Below are 24,646 nucleotides of genomic sequence, written 5' to 3' on the forward strand. Positions count from 1 at the left end.
GGACTACCCCGACATCTTTCCTTCCATCTTTTCATGTGGAATCACATCAGGCTCAAAGCATTCTGGGAGATGTAGTCACTTAGCAGTCTATCGCACACTTGATCACCTGTCACTAAGCTGGACATTTAAAATACAATGAATATATAAACTCTGCTGTGTGTGTCGGTGTCTTTGATGAGGATTTAGTATGGTGTCCTGATCGTTAAATTAAAATGTTCACAGATAGGAATAAGTTAAGACTAGAAACGCAATGAAGAGTATTGTAGGACATTTTAACAATTAACTTCATTTTTTTAAATCATTATTTCTTTCATCAGATTCGTATGGTGTTTGTTGACTTTATTTTTCTTTCTTTTTACAGTGGAGTGTATGGTAGAAATATGAAGAAATTAAAAATGAAAGCCATGGTTTTATTATTGCACAGACTGCATGTGATGTAAATGTAAAAGGATGTAACCACCAGCTTTAAAAGCTGACGGGTTTGGATTCATCACCCAACCATGATGTATTAGTTAAAAAAAATGTTTTTTCACAAAAGTAAAATAAAGAGATACACTTGATACAAACTTTACAGCCTGCTGCTTCCATTTGTGTTAACTCAAAATACTTCAAAGTATATTTTCAGACTATCTTATAGCAATAATAAAAAAGATTTAAAAAAAAAGATTAATAACCAGAAAAAAAGATGCATGATTCTCATACGACTCCCGAATGATGAGTGGTAGGGTTAGGGTTAGGTGAGTAGCGGGCCGGGAACCGACGGCAGGATAGATGCACTGGCCATCCTTACCCCCCACTGAGGCAAGTCTATTCATCCACGGGCCCCGGGATGCACCACTACGAACTAGGAATTCATGAAGTTTGTCTTTATAGGTATGCTGTCTGTACCAACAAAGTTAAACACCATGCAACAGAGAAGTCTTTGCGGTAGCCAAGCTAACCACGGCAGGTAGGTGCTTCCGAAGGATAAAGGTCAAGGTTACGCCATTTGATTTTTGTCATATAAGGCCCCTTACTTTCTTTTCCTGACATTTTCTTAAGAGGTTGATGGTAATATTGTTTACTGGTGGTTTCATTTGTGAAATTGTCTTTAACCCTTTAACACCGAATGTGTCGGCAACGACACATTTTGCAAGCAAAACTTTGGATTACCCTAATTATGTCAAAGTTTGCACAATCAGAAATATTTCACCGGTTTCTGAAAGCTGAGAGTCTGCGCTTTACAGCATATATCGAATCATTACGGTAACTTCCCTTACGGCCCTCCCGGAAGCCCGCGAAACAGCGCCTTTGTTCTGAGCGAATACACACCCAGCGCTGGAGAGACACAAACAACACCGAGGAGATATAGAGCCGGTAAACAGCAGATTTAATTAAAATGGAAGCAAGACGGTATGTAAATCAACACTTGTATTGCGTGGTGACTTGTTTAGAACAGTGTACTAAGTCTAAGTTTGTACAAGGTGTGTAATTGTACTTTAAATGCGTAAATGTGCGCGTCTTCTTCATGTGTGCATGCTTTAGCTGGAGAGGAGGAGGTGTCACCAGAGATCACGAAATGTCACCAGAGATCACATTCAGGCCTGTAGATGGAGCTGTGGGGATGCTGGATGATCTGGTGATGCTGTCAGACACAGAAGCCCCTCACCACATCACACCACAAGATGGCAGACTGAGGCAGAGCCCGATGATGGACCCCAGGTGTCCAACCCCCTCTCGATATGGGAAACCCAGCACCAGGTGACATTTATTCCCACTTTGGTGCTGCAGTTTTCAAACTCCTCTCTGAATACACAAACAAGAATGCAACCAAAAGCCTGGATAGAGGGAGAAAGTTCATCTGGACTGAAATAACTCCAGAAGAAATGAAGAAGTCCACAGGCGTGTTGCTGTACATGTCAGTTTTGGACCTGCAGAAAGATGAGCAACTTTTGGTATAAGCAAACCATTTTCCATGTGTCATTCTATGCCACTGTCATGTCCCCAGATTGTACAGGACAGTTCATGGCCATTTGATCTAATCTTCATATGAGGGACCCAGAGAAAATAGGAGCAACAGGAACAGTCACTGGCAGTACCACCAAGACCTCTGCATGTGAAGGGACACTCAGAGAGGAGAGAATTACCCTGTGGGGAAAAACGCCTAGACATATTTTCCATTTTATGGCCTGTTTTTGCAGATGTAAGAGTAAAAGACTCAAACCTTTTACTGGAAATAGTTGTATACATTTCAAACTTCAAATGTAACATGTTAAATCTCTTATTCATGTACAATTGCAGTGTTTTTTGTTCACTAAACCACTAAACTCAAATTCCGCTTTTGTGTTTCTCTTCATTTTAAACTGTTATTACACTCTCATAACATGCAATACATTGTAAATGACTGCCAGATATAGAAAGTTCCAGGTATTGTTGGAAAATAGGCAAAAGCACTTACTCACAGGACATTTTCTGACCTTTTTATAGTCAAAATAAGCTAAAAAGTCCAGGCGAAAATGTTGAGGCTTTTTATGCTTAGGTGTTAAAGGGTTAATAAAAATACGTTTAGGGTTAGGTATTTATAGATTGATGATTCCCCCCGCTTCGTCCAACGACTGGGCGGTTTGGAATAGGGAATCAAAGGGTTAGGGTTAGGGTTAGGTTTGGGTTATGGTTTGGGTTTGTGGTTCATGTTTATGATTTAGATGCGCTGGCCTACTGATCTGTGGATGGGTGTTTGATGAATGTATGCTCTGTGTGTTGTGTCTGATTACCAAAGGTGCTGTGGTGAAGAGGAACGGACGAGCTCTTTCCCTCGGGGGCTCAGGGTACGAGCCCGGGGCATGCCACACCCAAATACTGACCGAGGACCAGGGAGAGAGAAGAGAGACAGAGAAACAAATGGACCACATATAAAATTGTACATGAAAATCGATGGCCCACTGGCAAGGGGGCTGCCCCCCCCCCCACTAGGAGACCCGGGTACGAAACCCGGCCAAGGCCAACCAAAAAAGAAAAAAGGGGGGAAAAAAAAACAGAAAGAAAAGAAAAAAGCCTGGCCAAAGCAAAGAAGGCCACAAAACACGCCAATTGAACAAATCTGAATAAACATGCAAAATGAACATGCGACAATTAATAAATACAATGCCATAACAAAATAATTGTAAATATAAGCAACCAAGAGAATAAATAATGTAATCAATTGAGATTTATTAGACCAGCATAACGATTTAATAATAAAAAGACAGGAAATAAAATGCAGAATAAACACGGTAAAAAGGTAGTATAAAATAAGTGCTAATAAAAACATGCTAAAATCATGCAAAATTGAAATAACAAGAAATTAAATAGTAAATGTTGGTCCATGAAAATCAAGATTATTAAGTGCTAATAAATAAACATTAAATACAATTAATAATAAATAAATATGCTATGGCATGCACATATATATATATATATATATATTAAAAAAACATATGACATAAAAAAATAGAAAATAAAGATTAAAGAAATGTGGAGGCCGTCTCAGGGGAGGTTATATTAAATGTATATTTTTTACGTATCATTCAGCCCCCTTGGTACAGTGGTGCCAAGTCTCTCGATCCATACCTTCTCCGCTCTCTTCCTTTGCCCCGTGGTCCAACGGTCATTGGACTCAAGACCAGATATAATAAGGCTGCTGGGGGGGTGCTGTTGGAAATGTGTTATTAGGGGAGTGGAAAGTACACCTTTCCCAATGCAGTATAGATGCTGTTTTAAACGGATGAGCAAGCGATGTTTGGTTTCACCAATGTAATGTTTATTGCAGGTAGTGCATGTAATGATATATATGATGTTGCTATGACTGAGGGAAAAAGTACCAAGGGTTAGGGTTAGGGTTAGGATATTATAAATCGATAATCCCCCCCACTTCGTCCAACGACTGGGCGGTTTGACTAGGGTTAGGGTTTAGGGTTAGGGTTAGGGTAGGGTTAGGGGGTTAGGGTTAGGGGGGTTAGGGTTAGGGGGTTAGGGTTAGGGTTAGGGTTAGGTTTGGGGAAGGGTTGTGGGTAAGGGATACAGGGGTGTGTTTTGTTTGCACTGGCCAACAGATCTGTGGATGGGTGTTGTAAGGGTTAGGGTTAGGGTTAGGGGTTAGGGGTTAGGGTTAGGGTTAGGGGTTAGGGTTAGGGTTAGGGGGTTAGGGTTAGGGGGTTAGGGTTAGGGTTAGGGTTAGGTTTGGGTGTGGTTGGATCCTGTCGCCTGAAAAGGCAACAGGATCAAATGCACTGGCCATCCATAGCCCCCACTGAGTCAGATCTGACCCTCCGTAGGCCCCCGGGATGCAACACAACGAACAGGTAATTCATGAAGTTCGAAGAATTCGATGTTCTCCGTCACTAGGTGACCCTGATTTGGGTTCAACTGACACGTGGCATGGACGGATTGTCATAAAGCTCACTATTGGGGATTAAATTGTCCCAGTGAGGTAAGTATTTCTCTACAGCATACATCTCTGAAAGGTAAGTATTTATAAACAAGCTCAAATGCCCGCGACGTTTCGGCCTATGTTGGCCTTCTTCAGGCTGGCTTGTTTGGCGATTCCATATTTGTGGATATCTAGACAGCTGCTGTCTGTGCTTAGCAGCTGTATGTTGACTGTGGAGCAGTCTGAGGAGAATGAGAGGCTGTGAGAAATGTTTTTCCTTTTATAGGCTTTCGGCTCCTCCCACCATAGTATATTCCCTCCCCTGTATTCGGGTGAGGGCTGGGTCTTGGGTTTAATAAAGTGCCTTTGTTAGGTTTAAAGCCACGGTCAGTACATGGTTGGGGTTAGGGCTAATAAACATGGGACAGGAGAACATGATCAAGAATTAATATGGCATCCTAGGGGCCGTGGAGACAACAAATCCAAAACAGGTAAGGGGATCCGGGGCACGGGCTGGGTTAGGTTTGGGTGTGGTTGGATCCTGTCGCCTGAAAAGGCAACAGGATCAAATGCACTGGCCATCCATAGCCCCCACTGAGTCAGATCTGACCCTCCGTAGGCCCCCGGGATGCAACACAACGAACAGGTAATTCATGAAGTTCGAAGAATTCGATGTTCTCCGTCACTAGGTGACCCTGATTTGGGTTCAACTGACACGTGGCATGGACGGATTGTCATAAAGCTCACTATTGGGGATTAAATTGTCCCAGTGAGGTAAGTATTTCTCTACAGCATACATCTCTGAAAGGTAAGTATTTATAAACAAGCTCAAATGCCCGCGACGTTTCGGCCTATGTTGGCCTTCATCAGGCTGGCTTGTTTCGAATGATTCCGTATTTTCGGATATCTGAACAGCTGCTGTATGTGCTTAGCAGCTGTATGAAGACTGTGGAGCAGTCTGAAGAGAATGAGAGGCTGTGAGAAATGTTCTTCCTTTTATAGGCTTTCGGCTCCTCCCACCATAGTATATTCCCTCCCCTATGACATTAATGATGTTCGGGTGAGGGCTGGGTCTTGGGTTTAATAAGTGCCTTAATTAGGTTTTAGAGCCATGGTCAGTAAATGGTTAAGGTTAGGGTTAATAAATATGGGACTGGAGAACATTAAAAAATAAATATGGCATCCTAGGGGCCGTGGAGACAACAAATCCAACACAGGTAAGGGGATCCGGGGCACGGGCTGGGTAGGTGAGGGTGTGGTTGGATCCTGTCGCCTGAAAAGGCGACAGGATCAAATGCACTGGCCATCCATAGCCCCCACTGAGTCAGATCTGACTCTCCGTAGGCCCCCGGGATGCAACACAACGAACAGGTAATTCATGAAGTTCGAAGAATTCGATGTTCTCCGTCACTAGGTGACCCTGATTTGGGTTCAACTGACACGTGGCATGGACGGATTGTCATAAAGCTCACTATTGGGGATTAAATTGTCCCAGTGAGGTAAGTATTTCTCTACAGCATACATCTCTGAAAGGTAAGTATTTATAAACAAGCTCAATGCCCGCGACGTTTCGGCCTATGTTGGCCTTCTTCAGGCTGGCTTGTTTGGCGATTCCATATTTGTGGATATCTAGACAGCTGCTGTCTGTGCTTAGCAGCTGTATGTTGACTGTGGAGCAGTCTGAGGAGAATGAGAGGCTGTGAGAAATGTTTTTCCTTTTATAGGCTTTCGGCTCCTCCCACCATAGTATATTCCCTCCCCTGTATTCGGGTGAGGGCTGGGTCTTGGGTTTAATAAAGTGCCTTTGTTAGGTTTAAAGCCACGGTCAGTACATGGTTGGGGTTAGGGCTAATAAACATGGGACAGGAGAACATGATCAAGAATTAATATGGCATCCTAGGGGCCGTGGAGACAACAAATCCAAAACAGGTAAGGGGATCCGGGGCACGGGCTGGGTTAGGTTTGGGTGTGGTTGGATCCTGTCGCCTGAAAAGGCAACAGGATCAAATGCACTGGCCATCCATAGCCCCCACTGAGTCAGATCTGACCCTCCGTAGGCCCCCGGGATGCAACACAACGAACAGGTAATTCATGAAGTTCGAAGAATTCGATGTTCTCCGTCACTAGGTGACCCTGATTTGGGTTCAACTGACACGTGGCATGGACGGATTGTCATAAAGCTCACTATTGGGGATTAAATTGTCCCAGTGAGGTAAGTATTTCTCTACAGCATACATCTCTGAAAGGTAAGTATTTATAAACAAGCTCAATTGCCCGCGACGTTTCGGCCTATGTTGGCCTTCTTCAGGCTGGCTTGTTTGGCGATTCCATATTTGTGGATATCTAGACAGCTGCTGTCTGTGCTTAGCAGCTGTATGAAGACTGTGGAGCAGTCTGAAGAGAATGAGAGGCTGTGAGAAATGTTCTTCCTTTTATAGGCTTTCGGCTCCTCCCACCATAGTATATTCCCTCCCCTATGACATTAATGATGTTCGGGTGAGGGCTGGGTCTTGGGTTTAATAAGTGCCTTAATTAGGTTTTAGAGCCATGGTCAGTAAATGGTTAAGGTTAGGGTTAATAAATATGGGACTGGAGAACATTAAAAAATAAATATGGCATCCTAGGGGCCGTGGAGACAACAAATCCAACACAGGTAAGGGGATCCGGGGCACGGGCTGGGTAGGTGAGGGTGTGGTTGGATCCTGTCGCCTGAAAAGGCGACAGGATCAAATGCACTGGCCATCCATAGCCCCCACTGAGTCAGATCTGACTCTCCGTAGGCCCCCGGGATGCAACACAACGAACTAGTAATTCATGAAGTTCGCCGTATTCAATGTTCTCCGTCTATAGGTGACCCGAATTTGGGTTCGACTGACACGTGGCATGGACGGATTGTCATAAAGCTCACTATTGGGGATTAAATTGTCCCAGTGAGGTAAGTATTTCTCTACAGCATACATCTCTGAAAGGTAAGTATTTATAAACAAGCTCAAATGCCCGCGACGTTTCGGCCTATGTTGGCCTTCTTCAGGCTGGCTTGTTTGGCGATTCCATATTTGTGGATATCTAGACAGCTGCTGTCTGTGCTTAGCAGCTGTATGTTGACTGTGGAGCAGTCTGAGGAGAATGAGAGGCTGTGAGAAATGTTTTTCCTTTTATAGGCTTTCGGCTCCTCCCACCATAGTATATTCCCTCCCCTGTATTCGGGTGAGGGCTGGGTCTTGGGTTTAATAAAGTGCCTTTGTTAGGTTTAAAGCCACGGTCAGTACATGGTTGGGGTTAGGGCTAATAAACATGGGACAGGAGAACATGATCAAGAATTAATATGGCATCCTAGGGGCCGTGGAGACAACAAATCCAAAACAGGTAAGGGGATCCGGGGCACGGGCTGGGTTAGGTTTGGGTGTGGTTGGATCCTGTCGCCTGAAAAGGCGACAGGATCAAATGCACTGGCCATCCATAGCCCCCACTGAGTCAGATCTGACTCTCCGTAGCCCCCGGATGCACCAACTACTAGTAATTCATGAAGTTCGCCGTATTCAATTTCTCCCGTTATAGGTGACCCAATTTTGGGTTCGACTGACATCATGGCTTGGACGATTGTCCATATGGCTCAATATTATGGATTTAAAATTATTGCCAGTGAGGTAGTATTTCTCTACAGCATACAGGCTAAGTGTAAGTATTAATAAACAAGCTGAATTGCCCCGCGACTTTTCGGCCTAATGTTGGCCTTCATCAGGCTGGCTTGTTTCGAATGATTCCGTTTTTCTGATCATCTGAACCTGAGTATGTGCGTTAGCAGCTGTATGAAGACTGTGTAGCGTCTGAATAGAATGAGAGGTCTGGTGAGAAATTTCTTCAATTTTATAGGCTTCGCTCCATCCACCAAGTATATTTAGTCTAGCTTAGCGCAAAGACTGGAAACTGGGGGAAAATGCTAGTCTATATCCATAAGAGGAGTAAAAACCACTCCACGCCTATCGGATTTCCATTTTGTTACATGTTTACATGTTGTACATTGTTTATGGAGGCCTGTACTACAAAGCAGGATTAGTGGTTAGCGTGGTAACTTCAGGTTTAACTCGGTTGTTCACTTCTTACATCACTATTGTATGCGCTGCAACAACCTTTTCAAGGAGCTAAGCTAACATTTTCCCCTTGATTCTAGTCTTGTGTGCTAAGCTAGGCTAACATACCTCTCTCTGTCCTTGAGGCACAGAGATGAACCTGAAAACTTCTTCTCTGACTCTGTAGAAGAGAACATGAGTATTTATTCTTTAATCTTACTCCATTACTTTTTTAGCATTACTCCAGTTATTCTTTAGCGTAACTACATTTATTCTTTAGTGTTAAATTATTTAATACCTCCAGAAAGAGGTTATGTTTTCGGTTTGTTTGTGTGTCAGCAGAGTTACAGAAAGACTACTGGCCCCATTTTCATAAAATGTAGTGGAAGGGTGTAGCATGGGCCGAGAAAGTACCCAATACATTTTGGAGCCAATCCAAATCAGGGGGCGGATACACGCAATATTTTTTACTCATGGAAAAGGACTTGGCAGAGGACCCTTCTTCTTTAGTATTAGTGTATTTGTTAGCGTTACTGTATAATGTGGTAGAGCGTGACATTATAAAGGACTTGGTGGCCGTTGTTCCAGGCATAAAGCGCTCTGTCTCGGGGGTTGTAGTCGAGCATGGACAGATGGCTGTATTTGTTGGTCAGAGGAATGTCGATGTACTCGTAGGTGGAGGAGTTGGTGGAGTAGGCGTAGTACACTTTGGTTCCACCCGAGTACCCGTTAGTAACATACAGTGTCCCACAGATCATGAAGGCCTCGCCGGCACTGCGTTTCGGGTGGTTGGTGGTCCAGCTGCGGATGATCTGCAGAGTGTTTGGGTTTAACTGGCTAAGGACAATGTTTCCGGCATTCTGGTTGGTGGCGTAGACGGCCCAGAGCCCCCCCTCGTCCACCATGAGATCGATGTCTGAGTGCCCCCCCCAGGAGTAATGGTACATGTTGTTGTAACCGGCAAAGTCGAGCTGCCTGGAGCGGCTGATGAGCGACGTGCTGAAGTCAAACTTGATAATGGTGTGACTCTGAAACTTGTTGAAGTAAATGGAGCCATTATAAACTACTTGACCTGTCCCGGACCAGGGGTGAGGCAGGCGGTGCGATGTGAAGTTATCCGTCGTCATGAAGTCGTACATTGAGGGATACTCTCGAACAAATCGGTTGTTATGGTAACCGTCCATGTACCACACCTATAAGGGAAGAAAAGACAATTATCTAAAGATTGTAGTTTCTGTTGTGTTAGTTGTTGCTGGTGTTGTTGCTGTTATAGTAGTAGTTGTTTTGTTGGGTTAGTTGTTGCTGTATTGTAGTTTTTGTTGTGTTAGTAGTTGGTGTTGTTTTATTAGTAGTTATGTTGTTGTTGTTGTTGTTGTGTTGCTGTAGTAGTTGTGTTGTTGTTGTGGTCTTGTTGTTGTTGTGGTCTTGTTGTTGTTTTGTTGCTGGTGTTGTTGTTAATCAGACTCACTCTGTTGTCTCCAGCCGCAGCAAGCGGGTCGGTCATCCAAGATCCGAACCTCGACCCAGATGTCTTGATGGTGATTGGCTCAGAGATTCCTGTCAGCTTCCCACAGGCTGAAAAAACAACAGGGTGGACAAAATAACAGAAACATCTGTGCAACGGATATTTTGAGGTGAATAGAGTTTAGATTGTGTTGTTCACAGTTTTGAAAGATGAGATTAAAATGAAATTTTCCCTGGCTCTTTGGTGTACCATGACTTCTTCTCTGAGTGCATCCATCGACACTCTTTCTTTACCGCTCGACCACACACTTGCTAGGCACATTACGTGTCTCTTGTACCAACAACCTCATATGTAAACAGATGGACGCACTTAAACCCGCTGTTGGCCATTTTCACACAGTAGTAGGCCTACTGCGTGGCATTTTACACCGTTTTCTTCATCTACTCCTCGTTCGCAATGCGGGACAGAGGCGTAAAGTGGGGGGTCAATAGTCCGTTGGGCCCCCTACTTCTGCTGCCCTCAGCAATATCTCCTGGTGCTAACACGGCATCATATGAAAAAGGCTAGGACTGGACTGGCATAGACTGACAGAAATCACTGGAAAAGTTTTCTGAGAGATTGCTGTCTACTTAAGAAATCCTTTCTATGAATTCAAGAAAATATTTATTTAGAAAAACATTTTTTGTTGCCATTTCTCCTTTTTTTGATAGTGAGAGTCAGACAGGAAAGGTAGAGGAGAGAGGGGATAACATGCGGCAAAGGGCAGTGGGCCGGACTTAAACCAGATCCACGCGGATAGGACTCAGCCTTAAGGGTACGCACTGTACCAGGTAAGATACCAGGGTGCCCTGATGAATTTATTTTCTACGGGACCCTGTTGTCTGTTTGTTTAGGTGTTATATTGTGTGTTTACTCACCCAGCCTCTGCATGCAGGCCCTCAGCCGGTCCTCCAGGTTCAGAACTCGGCTGTGAACTTCCTGGTAGTCTAGACCTCCAAGTTGTTCCTGCAGCGATCCTAGTAGCTCCGTCACATTTGCCGCCTCCTCTTTAAACTGTCGTACCAGCAGAGCATCCGCCTTGTAGGCCTCCAGGACCGGGATGAGAGGACGTAACTCCTCCATCTTTGCTTTAATGGACTGAGAAACAGACAGCAGAGATCAATAACTGTCTGTTAACTCTACTCCATCTATTACACATGTTTGGATAATTCACTTCAGTTAATATCAGAGCAGCAGCCTCAGTCGTCTGCGTCTACACACAACGTGTTCACGTATAATAAGAAGTGACGGTTAGAACAAAAAATCACTTTAGTGCTAGCATAGAATTATAAACTTGAAATGTAAATATACATTTAGGGTTGCGTTTATGTGCATATACTGTCACATGGCCTGTGTAGTCCGCTGGATTGATTAAAATAAATTGATTAAAAGTGTAAATAATAATTAATTACAAAATTGGGCTATATACCGGTTTTGACAATAACCGTTGTATTTTAAAAATCAAATATTGATGTTATGTTAGTAACACATATATGATAATATTGTGTAAATAATCTAACGCATTTTAAATAATTTCAGTTTTCTTTCGGATTAATTGTTTTAGTGTAATTGTACTTTTTGTAGCTTTTGTACAGTTCTGGATACAGACTTGTATTTTGGGGTGTATTTCAATTGCCAAAAAAACTGACCAAATGCACAATAAACAAAGTTAAAGATGAATTTGACTGATGGCATTGTTTTTTTGTTTGTTTTTAAAATGTTCTATAGATATCACGTTATTATTAAAACATGAACTAATATTATCAGCGGAGTGTGAAGAGGTCACCGTGTTGACGTTAAAGACGTCTGTGTGTTGCAGAGATATCTCCTGAAGTTAGCATGCTAACAGCTAGTTGCACTGCGTCCAGTCTGTAATACCACTTGTTCCTCTAGAAGTGATAGTGAGTCACTGTAGCTTCTGTACAGAGAGAAGAAGAACAGCTGCAGACTCCCTGTTGCTGCTGTCTTACAGGTCCAGCAGCTGTGACTGCAGAGCTGGTTCTGGTTCTGCTGAGCTCAAGTCTCTCTGGCTGTGGATTGGAGCTTAATGTTTAAATTTTGGCATTACAAATCGAACCTTTGAGAGTTTTATAAATGTTGTGTAATTACACATTCATTTTTAACAAAATTATATTATCGTTGTAATATGTTTTATATATGTTATATTATCGGTAAAAATTATCAGTCCGGACATGTTATTACAGTATTGGTTAAGTTATTACATTATGAAGCAACATTTCTGATGGGGTTAAGTGCAAACGTTATTAAACTTTCAGGAAATGTTTACATTATTGAGTGGGATGTGATGCTGTGGGCGGTACCTTGTACTGTTTGGCTGAGTTGCTCTCGTGTCCGTCTTCCACCTGTTTGAATTTGTTTTCCAGACCCTTCACCTGAATCTCCATTTTCTCCACAAACTGCAGATCTCTTTGAGTCCGCTGGTCCAGAACCTCAATGGACTGACTCATATTCTGAACCTGGACCACACAAAAACACCATAACACAGAACTAAATATTACTACTACTACTACAACAACTACTACAACTACTACTACTACTACTAATATTATTATTACTACTGCTACTATTACTACTCCAGCTACTTCTACTATTAGTCCTACTCCTATTACTACTGCTATTATTACTACTATTACTACCACTATTACTACTGCTATTATTACTACTACTGCTACTACTATTATCAGCAGCAGTATTATGAACATTATTATTATCTGCAGCAGTATTATGAGCAGTATAATTATGAGCAGCAGTATTATGAGCAGTATAATTATGAGCAGTATTATCGGTAATAATAATAATAATACATTTTATTTATAAGCGCACTTTTCATTTGCGTAAACAAAACTCTAAGTGCTACAGAGTAAAAACGATGAGCAAAATATACATTTAAAAAATAAAATAAAAACATTTGATAGACAAGACAACACTTTAAAATGGTTAAAGTCAAGCAAAATGCTCTGTTAAAAAAAAATTAAAGTCGATCAACATGCTCTGTTAAAAAGATGCGTTTGTAGGCCTGTTTTAAAAGCATCCACAGTCTGTGGCGTCCTCAGATGTTCAGGGAGAGCATTCCACAGTCTGGGAGCGGCAGATTTACTTAGGCTACCTTCTCCAGCAGCTGTCGGAGCTGCTTGGTTCGGGCGTCCCGGGAGCAGACAGTCTGCTGGGGTGCAACTACCGTACACACACATCGACCCTCAGAGTCCTGGGCTGAACTGTACACTTGCCAGTCCTGCTCAGGGGCCGAAGGACCCACCTGTCAATCAGAGGAAAAGTATGGAAATGTTATTTAAATTTCTGCAGAGCTGTTTACAATCATTAATCATTAAACAATCGTAATGTTATCTTAATATTCATATTATATATAATATACTATAAATTATCAATATTTAAAAGTGTTATATACACTTTACTATATATTATACTGAATAACTGACTGAATCCCAACACTCTTCTTCTCCTTAATTTAATGTAGCATTTAAAAAGGTGCACATTGTCCAGTTGACCAAAATAAAACTATTAATCTTTTTTGTTCATTTATTAATCTAAACTTTGGATGTTGCTTTTGTCTGTTTGTTTTCAGGCTTCATGTCACACATCTTAATTTTACGGATGAGTTGGGATCAAGTTTCATGTCATGCTCTTTACACAATTTAAAATAGTTTAATAATCTGTTTTTCAGCTGTATGTCTATGTTTTCCTCACACAGTAACATGTAGCCTATATAAATGACATTAACATTTTTTAATGTAATATAAGAAACATGTCAAAGACACTTTCTGAATATTTATCTTATTGTAAGACAAACAAAACTTTGTCATTTTGGCTTTTGTCAGTCATTACATTACATCACAGTTAATTTATCTAATGCTTTTGTCCAAAGCGACTTACAAAAAGTGCAAACAATCATGAGGATACAACTCCGAACAGCAATAATCTTGCAAGTACATCAGCTTCAAATAGATGAAATCCTTTAAGTGCAGAACAATAGCTTAAAATAAGCCAAACCAAGTGCAACATACAGAAACAATAGAATACGAACACTCCTGTTTGTCTTATATTCATTTCTATAGGATAACTACTGTTCCCATCATGCTTTGGGTGGTGAAGTCAGTTATCCTGTATATATACAGTGAAGGTATTATTGGATCCCTTGCCGATTTTGTAAGTTTTCACACTTACAAAGAAATAAACAGTCTATCATTTTAATAGTAGGTTTATTTTTACAGTGAGAGACAGAATATCAAAAAGAAAATCCAGAAATGTACATAATTTAAAAGATATAAATTGATTTGCATTTAATTGTGTGAAATAAATATTTAATCCCCTTGCAAAAAATGACTTAGTACTTGGTGGAGAAACCCTTGTTGGCCAGCACAGAGGTCAGACACTTCTTGTAGTTGGTCACTAGGTTTGCATCTCAGGAGAGATTTTGGTCCACTCCTCTTTGCAGATCTTCTCCAAATCCTTAAGGTTTCGAGGCTGATGCTTGGCAACTCGAAGCTTCAGCTCCCTCCATCCATCCGTCTTTGGGATTAAGATCCAGAGACTGGCGAGGCCACTCCATCACCTTAATGTGCTTCTTCTTTAGCCACTCCTTTGTTGTCTTGGCCGTATGTTTTGGGTCATTGTCGGGCTGGAAGACCCATCCATGACCCATTTTCAGTATATCCTGGCTGAGGTAAGGAGGTTATTTTATGGTACATGGCCCCGTTCATCCTCCCCTCGATGCGGTGAAGTCGTCCTGTCCCCTGAGCAGAGAAACATCCCCAAAGCATAATGTTTCCGGTGGGGATGGTGTTCTTGGGGTTATAATCAGCATTTGTCTTCCTCCAAACACAGCGTGTCGAGTTGATGCTAAAGATCTCAATTTTGGTCTCATCTGACCACATCACCTTCTCCCAAGCCTTCTCTGAATCATTCAGATGTTCATTGGAAGCTTCAGACGGGCCTGCACATGTGCCTTCTGGAGCAGGGGGACCTGGTGGGCGCTGCAGGATTTTAATCCATTACGCCGTAGTGTGTCATCAATAGTTTTCTTGGTGACTGTGGTCACAGCTGCCTTGAGATCATTGACAAATTCCTCCCGTGTAGTTCTTGGCTGATCCCTCACCTTTCTCATGATCATCGATAGCCCACGAGGCAAGATCTTGTGTGGAGCCCCAGAACAAGGGGGATTGATGGTCATTTTGTGTTTTTTCCATTTTCGAATAATCGCACCAACTAATGGTTAAAGCTAATGGTCTTGTAGCCTATTCCAGCCTTGTGCAGGTCTACAATCTTGTCTCTGATGTTCCTAGACAGCTCTTTGGTCTTGCCCATGGTGGAGAGGTTATAATCTGATTGATTGATTCTGTGGACTGGTAACAAGTTGAAACAGGTATCTTTTATACAGGTAACAAGTTGATATTAGGAGTACTTTCTTAAAGCGAGGGGACTTATCTAACCTGTCTGTCGGAGCTAGAATTCTTGTTGGTTGCAAGGAGATCAAATACTTATTTTACTCAATCAAACGCAAATCAATTTGTAACTTTTAGAATGGGATTTTCTGGATTTTTTGATATTTTGTTTCTCACTGTTAAAATAAACCTACCATTAGATTTATAGACTGTTCATTTCTTTGTAAGTGGGCACATTTACAAAATCAGCAAGGGATCCAAAAATGATTTCCTTCACTGTATATGTATATATGTGTGTGTATATATATATATATATATATATATATATATATATATATATATATATATATATATATACACACACACACTGAATATCATGTGGACACTGAGTAGGATGGATAAAGTAATCAAATGTGTTAAAAATGTGTTAAAATGACCAAATGTGTTGAGATACGTGTGAAAATCAAAGAATGTGTTAAATGGGTTAAAATACAAAGTCCCTTTTTTTCTGTATTTGTTATTTAGTCTTTCTGCTCATAATTGAGAATCATAATTCAGTTTGTGTCTCTTTATTGTCAACATCAAGGATTTTCTTTTAAATTGATCAAACCTTTCTTGATGATTCAGATTGAAAACATTAATTAAACGTGTATGGACAGAAATATATATATATATTAAATAATCATTTATTATGTCATATTTTTGTTATATATTTTTTCATCGGTTGACAACACCGTAACAAATCCGAACACAGAACAAGTGAAACCAGCCAGACACAATCTTCAGGTGAGTAACATCGGAAACAGGATGGAAGATCCACCAGGGTAAGAAAAGCTGCTCGGAGGTCTTGCAGACCAATACTTCTTACAAAGCAGACGGGACACAAACCACAAAGTATCAGCACCCGATACTGAGGGGTTAATACAAACAGTGTGGACGTCAACGAGGGACCAACCACAGACCTACAATGAAGAAAAAGATCAAACGGCCCAAAGCTGGGAAACAAACACCTATCCTGGAGCAGCAAGTGAGCACAGCACAGGAAAAGTTCGAAAGGATGTGCGAAATTATCTACCACTGTGGAGAAAAGCTCTTTGGACTAAAGAGGAAGAGTGGAAGGTAGAACTAGCGCCAGCCAAAGGAGTCAGCAAGGGATTGAAAGATTTATCAGAGAGGAGACAAATAAAAAAGCCTTGGAAGAAATCCTCTGATGCAGAGAGAGAAGGCCTCATACTTAAGGACACAAAGGAACAAGGTACTAGAAACCTCAACACATTTTCAAAGACCTCTTTGTTAAGGAAAAGGTCCACCACGACACGAAAAGGCAAGAGCAGATAGTCATCCCACATGACATCCTGTCAATTCAACCTCCGGAGCTCCACCTGGACACTGGCCCTCCGAAAAGTAAAAACTAGAGACAGTAGTCTGCATCAGCTCCAGGGCCTAATGGAGTACCATATCAGCTCTACAAGAAGGCACCGGTGTACTACGCTTCCTTTACAGCCTCAGAATGATATCCTGACGCAGAGCTGGCAGCGTCCAGATTCCAAAAGAAAAGGATACATCAGACATTATCAGACATTTGTGAAGTATGTCAAATACACCTTCTGAACACGAATGTGAAAGTAGCACAGAGGCTCTCCACTTACCTGGACAGATACAAGTATGTGAATAATCTCTGCAATGTCCATGGAAGTCATCATAAGGGCCTTAGGATGGGTAGAGAGGCTGGGCTCCATCTCCTACCTATCACATGACGACATGCTGACCACTACGGCAGCTTGCACCAAACAGTTTCTTGGAAACCTGAAAGTGGGCCTTGATGAAATTGAAGAAAAACAAATCTTGAAGCATCTCCATAGCTAAGGGCGTGCTTAGAGACATAGTTCTGCATTGGTGACAATCCAATACCAGCAATGTCTGAGCAGCCGGCCGAAAGGCCAGATGAGACAATGCAAGCCTCATGGACAAAGAGCAGGAGCAGCAACTAAGGCAGGACACCATCAACGGTCTGTGAATTATTGATCTCTTCCCTTTGTTCAAGCAACACATAGAAGGATTAATTAATGTGACACAACACAGTGGGCCTCAGGTAACACTGACCGGACTGCCCCCTCGACCCATAGCTCCCACACAGTCTCCAGGACTTGAACTATCTGTCACCAGTCTTACGGAGGAATACAAGTGCTCTAAAGTAAGACTCCTGATGACACCAAAGGACTCTGGAGACAAAAACATCAGCAATGCTGCATCGACCCTATTAACTGGGTGGAAATGGAGCAAGCTCTATCCACCCGGAGACGGAGACATCGTGGGGCAAGTCCAGCAGGGAAGAGGAGGCTCGCCTTTTGCAAGTGAACCAACTTGGCGCAAAGCCACGGCGTTAGAACGGAGGAAAATTGATGGTCAAGGTTGACAGGAGGAGACGGCAGGAAGTTTGAAGGCTGTCTCCCTCGCTAAACAGCATTAGTGGGAAGGTGTGGAAAGCAGAAAGATAGAAATCTATGGGAATTAGAAGAAAGCTAAATTAGCTTTATCACCAGAGCTACATATGAATCTCCATCAGTGATTTGGTGATTAACCCCCTTGAGAACCCCCTCCTGATAACCCCCTCTGGGTAATTAACACATTAATTTATTAAAATAAGTCCAATTAGAAAACCTTGATATGTTTGATGAATTAAATCAATCCACATGTTTCTCACACATGGATACATGCATGATGGGATTCACATTGTAGTTTAAACTACGAGTAGTTTGTTTAACGAGACACATCAAATTTAAAAACAAAATATTATTTTGGTTTCTGATGTTCACATATTGATCTATCTGATTTATATAAAAACATTTTTGTTCCATCAAATCAAATATAATCGGAAATTTCCCCGTTGTGGGACAAATAAAGGATTTCTGATTCTGATCATTTACAGGAACATCAGTGAATGCACTAAAATACAATAGGATACAAATATAAAACGGTATAATATAAATATAACACAGTATAGAATAATACAGTATAATATATATATATATATAACACAGTATAATATAAATATAAACGTATATTCACCACAGTGAAGTGAGATCCGATCAGCAGCAGCAGAAAGACGTTGAACAGATTTTCTTCAGACTCCATCTGTGTTTAACACCGATAACCTCCTGGTTACCTCAGTAACTACCCCAAAGCCTGACTGTTAACCCGGTTATCTGTTAGTCTGGTTATCTGTTAGCCTGGCTATTTACCCGGTTATCTGTTGTGTATCCGTCTCTCTGCTTCTCTCTCGTTCCTGCTCTTCCTCCTCCCTCTTCTCTCCGTTCCTGCTCTTCCTCCTCCTCCCTCCTCTCTCTCTCTGCTCTTCCTCCTCCCTCCTCTCTCTCTGCTCTTCCTCCTCCTCCCTCCTCTCTCTCGTTCTTTTTCTCTGATGCAATAAAAAATCAGCCGAGTGGAAACAAGATCGTCAAGCTCAGTGTGTGTGTGTGTGTGTGTGGAACATTTTACTGTATATTCAATACTGTCCCATAACAACAGATAGACAGAAGAGTTTTTGTTGGAGGACGTTTATTAGAAGCTGATGTTTTTTTATGTTGATGAGTTTTATGAAACCTCTTACTTTACAGGACCCTCTTGGTCAACAATAGAGGGTGTTATTAGGGCATCAACGTGTTCTCACGTTGATGCCCTAATAACACCCTCTATTGTCATAATAAAATAATCAACTGGTGGTGTGGCTCTCTGTCATGGTGCCTAAAGCTGCCTTCACATGAGGAAGTCTGCTCTGTGCTCACCGCGAGGTGTGGTTTTCTTTTTATGGTTGAATCCATCTTCACTTCCCCCATCACCATCTGGTACACTGCTGCCACACTGACACACTGAAGCGTATCATCCGCTCTGCAGAGAGGGAGACTGGCTGCTAACTGTAAACCAGGACCTGTAGGCCTCCAAGACCTCCAGGACCTGGATGCTTCTCACCTGTCTGCTTGTCTCTCACCTCTCTCTCTGCCCCCCCCCCCCCCCCTCTCTCTCAGTCCTCTCTCTCCTCTCTCTCTGCCTCCTCTCCTCTGAAGGAGACAAAAAGAAGAAACAGATGGAGGAGAAAAATTTCTCTAAATTAATAATTTTCCTTATTTGGTAGTCATGGAAACCACATCTCTATCTACAGGCCCGTCAGAGGTGTGTGTGTGTGTGTGTGTGTGTGTGTGTTACTCATGGAGGAGCAGAGAGTTCAAGCATGTAACGTTTACAGAACGGATCCAAACAACCCTGTCTGTTTCCATGTTTACAGGTGAAACTAGTCTGAGAAACTAGTTTAGTGAGTTATAACTGGTTAGTACATGAACTAGTACTGCGTGTACTAGTACTGTGTGCAGTAGTACTGCGCGTGCGCAGGAAATCTGCCAGTTTTTGGAAAGCAGAGGGAAAGACACCACAGATCTCTGGGATGAAAAGTGTCGAGGTGAGCTGGCCTTTGTGTGCGACATAACGAAGCATCTTACTGTGTGTGTGTGTGTGTGTGTGTGAGTGACCCTAACCCATCTGACAGTCTGTTAGATTCCAGAAATGAGGCGTTCAGGAACATTTAGTTATTTACAGGAAAGAATTTAAACAAACTGATTTTATTTGAATAACATGAAGATACTTTGAGTATTTTCACAGTAGCTTATTCTGAGGAAATGACATATTTTAACATTTGAACTCAAACACATGATTTACACAGAAGTGTTTTTACATTTAAATGTTTGAATGATGTAATACTCTGGAGATTATATTTCAAACATTTGATGAATATAAACATTAACAAGAGTTAGTGTTTATAGTTTAAACTGTATACATATGTGTGTATATATGTATATATATATATATATATACATATAAGTACATACATATATACATACATATATTGATTAATCAATAATTATTAATCATTCAGTCATAATATATCAATATATCACTGATTTAATGTATAAATCACACAGAAAATAAAATATTAAACTGAATGAATCTGTGTTTCGTTTTAAATTCTTAGATTATGTGAGTTTTAGGAACTTAAATTAAAGGACTGTATATTAATTTATTAATGATCTATTATGGGTTACAGCAGGGGAACCTATGGCTCTTTCGATGATGCAATATGGCTTGCAGACAATTTTGAGCTGATATTTTTTAACATGATTAACAAGTAATTAATAATTATACTATCATTTTAAAGTAAAACATTTAGTAGCGGATTAGTTTTTAGCTCTCCCCTCTCCTTTCCTCCACTCTGTCTCTGACTGTAGGTTAAGGTTTGTTCACGTGTGTGTGTGTCGGCAGTGAAGCCCCGTCCTTCGCGAAACCGAGCAGAGGAGAAAATGCACAAAGCAAGCAGCCAGGGGTGTCAAACTCAATCACAGAGAGGGCCAACATTAAAAACTGGGACTACGTCGAGGGCCAAACACGGTCCACATTTATTGAACAAATGCAAAAAGATATGGAACATATTTAAGTCAACTGCAAACGGATTGCTGAGCAGTTCAATTTAAATTTCTGAGATGCAAAGTTCCCAAATGCGCTCAGTTTATCAGCAGAATGCTGTCGGGAACACAGCGGTGGAGATGGTTTGTCAGTGTTTGGAAACACAAAGTGACCAAAGTTTCCTTGTTGCATCTCCCACAGGCAGCTTGGCTTGGAACGCTCTCACTGCATCATGCATATCCGTGATCACACGGCCCTGAAGCTGCAGGTTTAACAGTGAGATGCTTCGGTATGTCGCACACAAAGGCCAGCTCACATCGACACTTTTCGTCCTAGAGATCTTTGGTGTCTTTCCCTCTGCTTTCCAAAAACTACTACACGCAATACTAGTACACGCAGTAATACTAGTACACGCAGTACTAGTTCATGTACTAACCTGTTATAACTCACTAAACTAGTTTCTCAGACTGTAGTTTCACCTGTAAGCATGGAAACAGACAGGGTTGTTTGGATCCGTTCTGTAAACGTTGCATATTTGAACTCTCTGCTCTTCCATGAGTCACACACACACACACACACACACACACACACACACACACACACACACACACACAGTTAACTTACATCACATTACATTCAGCTGACGCTTCTGTCCAGAGCGACAAAAAGTGCAAACAATCATGAGGAAACAACTCCGAACAGCAAGAATCCTGCAGGAACTTTAGCTTCAAACGCGTGAAATCCTTTAAGTGCAGAACAATAGCTTCAAATAAGACAAAGTGCAACATACATTTTTTTTATTTCTTTCATTGTCCGAGCTGTTTAAACAGGAGGGATTTCAGTCTGCAGAAGATATGAAAATTCTCTGCTGACGGACAGCAAACAACTTACCTTAGTTAGTTAGTTCTTAAAGATGACTGTTGATTCAGTAATTAAGAAATGTAAACTTTTTTCTGAATGTTTAAACATATTTTCAGCCAATCCACTTTATTGTTGGTCGCCCATAAACATACACAGTTCTGCTGGAGAAATTCGAATCAGAAAATAAATTAAATATTCTTGCTTTAAATTAAACTAAACATAGTTTCTGTTTGTGTTGCTAGGCAACATGTAAACAGGAAGGGGCAGGTTTTGGAAACTTTAAAAGTTAAAGTTGTTTTTTCAGCTGAGATGCTTGGGCGGTTATACGACACGGATCATCTGTGACAGTGTGTGCAGAAGTGAAGTCATCTGGAATGAGAGAACTTTTCAAAATAACACAGGAAACCATGAATGAATAAATGACACAATGAGAACCCTAAACTGAGGAGCCGGTGGGTTCAGACCCTCTTTACCTGAGCAGGCGTTTCCTCCGTATTAAGAGTCCGCTATGATGAGCTTCTCTAAAAGCTGCTTCAATGCTTCCTTTGGTGTTACCTTTAGCATAAGAAACACTGACCCATCCTTTACTAAAGGAGAGGACATAGTGATGTCCCATAATGTATTGCAGCAGCAACATTTGAAGCTGTTTAACTGTAGATAAACTGAAAACCTTCTGAGGATGTGTGACTGTTGGACAGGAATCCCCACCCTCTTAACTACGTTCCGTCCTCCCTCTTAACTACCCCCCCACCCTCTTAACTACCCCCTCTCTTCATGGGGGAATTTACTCGAAAATACCTACAAAAATTAAAAGCTGCTCTTCAACCATTTACACCATATGCATGGTTTTGGTCTCATTCAAACGATAACTCTCTTATTGTACAGTCCAAATTACTCCAAGTGCTTCTGGCACTGAGTAATAGTGGTCTGAATCTACTGAATTTGAAGAAAATAATAAAATATAAAAATAATAAAAAGATGCCTGAAGATGTCTATACCTCTCTGGGAACCATCACCGTATCGTGGTGGAGAGGTTTGTGTGTCCCTATGAACCTGAGACCTGTGTTGTCTGGAGCCTAGTGCTCCTGGTAGGGTCTCCCAAGGCAAATTGGTCTCAGGCGAGGGGCCAGACTAAGAATGGTTCAAAAACGAAAGGAAAGGAGAGACCCTGCCCGGAGGAAGCCCGGGGCCCCAGTCTGGAGCCTGGCCCAGAGGGAGGGCCTGACAGCGAGTGCCTGGTGGCCGGGTTTGCCACGGAGCCCGGTCGGGCACAGCCCGAAGAAGCTACGTGGTGCCTCCCATCCATCGATCCTGTGGGCCCACCACTCATGGGAAAAACCGCTGGGGTCGGGTGCGCTGTCACACGGGTGGCAGTGATGGTCAGGGACCTCGACGGACCAGACCCGGGCAGCAGAGGCTGGCTCTGGGGACGTGGAACATCACCTCTCTGTGGGGGAAGGAGCCGGAACTAGTGCGGGAGGTGGATCGCTACCAGTTGGATCTGGTGGGGCTTACCTCTACGCACAGTCTTGGCTCTGGAACCGTACTCCTGGGTAGGAGTTGGACTATATTCTTCTCCGGAGTTGCCCAAGGTGTGAGGCGTCGGGCCGGGTTTGGGATACTCACTAGACCCCGGCTGAGCGCCGCTACCTTGGAGTTTACCCCGGTGGACGAGAGGGTCGCCTCCCTACGCCTTCGGGTTATGGGGGGTAAACTCTGACTGTTGTTTGTGCCTATGCCCCAAACCGCAGTTCGGAGTATTCGGCCTTCTTGGAGACCCTGAATGGAGCCCTGCAGGGAGCTCCAGTAGGGGACTCCGTAGTCTTGCTGGGAGACTTCAACGCATACGAGGGAAACGATGGAGACACCTGGAGAGGCGTGATTGGGAGGAAGGGCCTCCCTGATCTAAACCCGAACGGTCGTTTGTTGTTGGACTTCTGTGCTAGTCATGGAATGGCCATAACAAACACCATGTTCGAACATAAGGATGCTCATAAGTGCACGTGGTACCAGAACACCCTAGGCCAAAGGTCAATGATCGATTTTGTAATCGTGTCATCTGATCTGAGGCCGCATGTTTTGGACACTCGGGTGAAGAGCGGGGCGGAGCTGTCGACTGATCACCATCTGGTGGTGAGTTGGATCAAGGGGTGGAGGAAGACTCTGGACAGACCTGATAAACCCAAACGGGTAGTGCGAGTGAACTGGGAACGTCTGGAGGAAGCCCCTGTCCTGGGGATCTTTAACTCACACCTCCGGCGGAGCTTTTCAGACATCCCTGTGGAGGTTGGGGGCATTGAACCTGAGTGGGCGATGTTCAAAAACTCTATTGCTGAAGCTGCGGTGAGGAGCTGTGGTCTCAAGGTCTTAGGTGCCTCAAGGGGCGGTAACCCTCGAACACCGTGGTGTTCAGGGAAGCCGTCCGACTGAAGGTCAGGGAAGCCGTCCGACTGAAGAAAGAGTCCTTCCGGGTTATGTTATCCGGGAGGACTCTGGAAACAGTTGCTGGGTACCGAAGGACTAGAAGGGCGGCAGCCTCTGCCGTGTCAGAGGCAAAGCAGCGGGTGTGGGAGAAGTTCGGAGAAGCTATGGAGAAGGACTTTCGGTCGGCACCAAGGTGCTTCTGGAAAACCATCCGGCACCTCAGGAGGGGGAAGCGAGGAACCATCCAAGCTGTGTACAGCAAGGGTGGGACCCTGCTGACTTCGACTGAGAAGATTATCGGCCGGTGGAAGGAGCACTTTGAGGAACTCCTGAATCCGACTAACACGCCCTCTATGGTAGAGGCAGAGCTGGAAGCGGATGGGGGATCATCATCAATTTCCCTGATGGAAGTCACTGAGGTAGTCAAACAACTCCACAGTGGCAAAGCCGCAAGGGTTAATGAGATCCGTCCAGAAATGCTGAAGGCTTTGGGTGTTGAGGGGCTGTCTTGGTTGACACGCCTCGTCAA

General features: G+C 42.7%; 1 protein-coding gene across 1 annotated transcript; it reads right to left on the reverse strand.

Annotated features, from left to right (window-relative positions):
- Positions 1–8,286: 8,286 nt before the first annotated feature.
- LOC115013981 (noelin-like) lies at positions 8,287–18,722 on the reverse strand. Its single transcript, XM_029440577.1, has 6 exons — positions 18,451–18,722; positions 13,089–13,238; positions 12,283–12,438; positions 10,840–11,059; positions 9,926–10,032; positions 8,287–9,650 (listed from the first exon to the last, which is right to left on the reverse strand). Exons 1-6 carry the CDS (start codon positions 18,514–18,516, stop codon positions 8,988–8,990), a joined length of 1,362 nt encoding a protein of 453 aa, XP_029296437.1. The 5' UTR covers positions 18,517–18,722; the 3' UTR covers positions 8,287–8,987.
- Positions 18,723–24,646: the final 5,924 nt, after the last annotated feature.

Source organism: Cottoperca gobio, chromosome 9 (assembly GCF_900634415.1).
Source record: "Cottoperca gobio chromosome 9, fCotGob3.1, whole genome shotgun sequence".
Taxonomy (NCBI): Eukaryota; Metazoa; Chordata; class Actinopteri; order Perciformes; family Bovichtidae; genus Cottoperca; species Cottoperca gobio.

Excerpts from the sequence above, each read along its gene's own strand:
- LOC115013981 (XM_029440577.1), bottom strand. The coding sequence starts at position 18,516 with ATGGAGTCTGAAGAAAATCTGTTCAACGTCTTTCTGCTGCTGCTGATC. Across the intron at positions 13,239-18,450 it reads TCGGATCTCACTTCACTGTG|GTGGGTCCTTCGGCCCCTGA; the intron begins GTGAATATACGT and ends TCTGATTGACAG. Across the intron at positions 10,033-10,839 it reads GGCCTGCATGCAGAGGCTGG|CCTGTGGGAAGCTGACAGGA; the intron begins GTGAGTAAACAC and ends TTGTTTTTTCAG.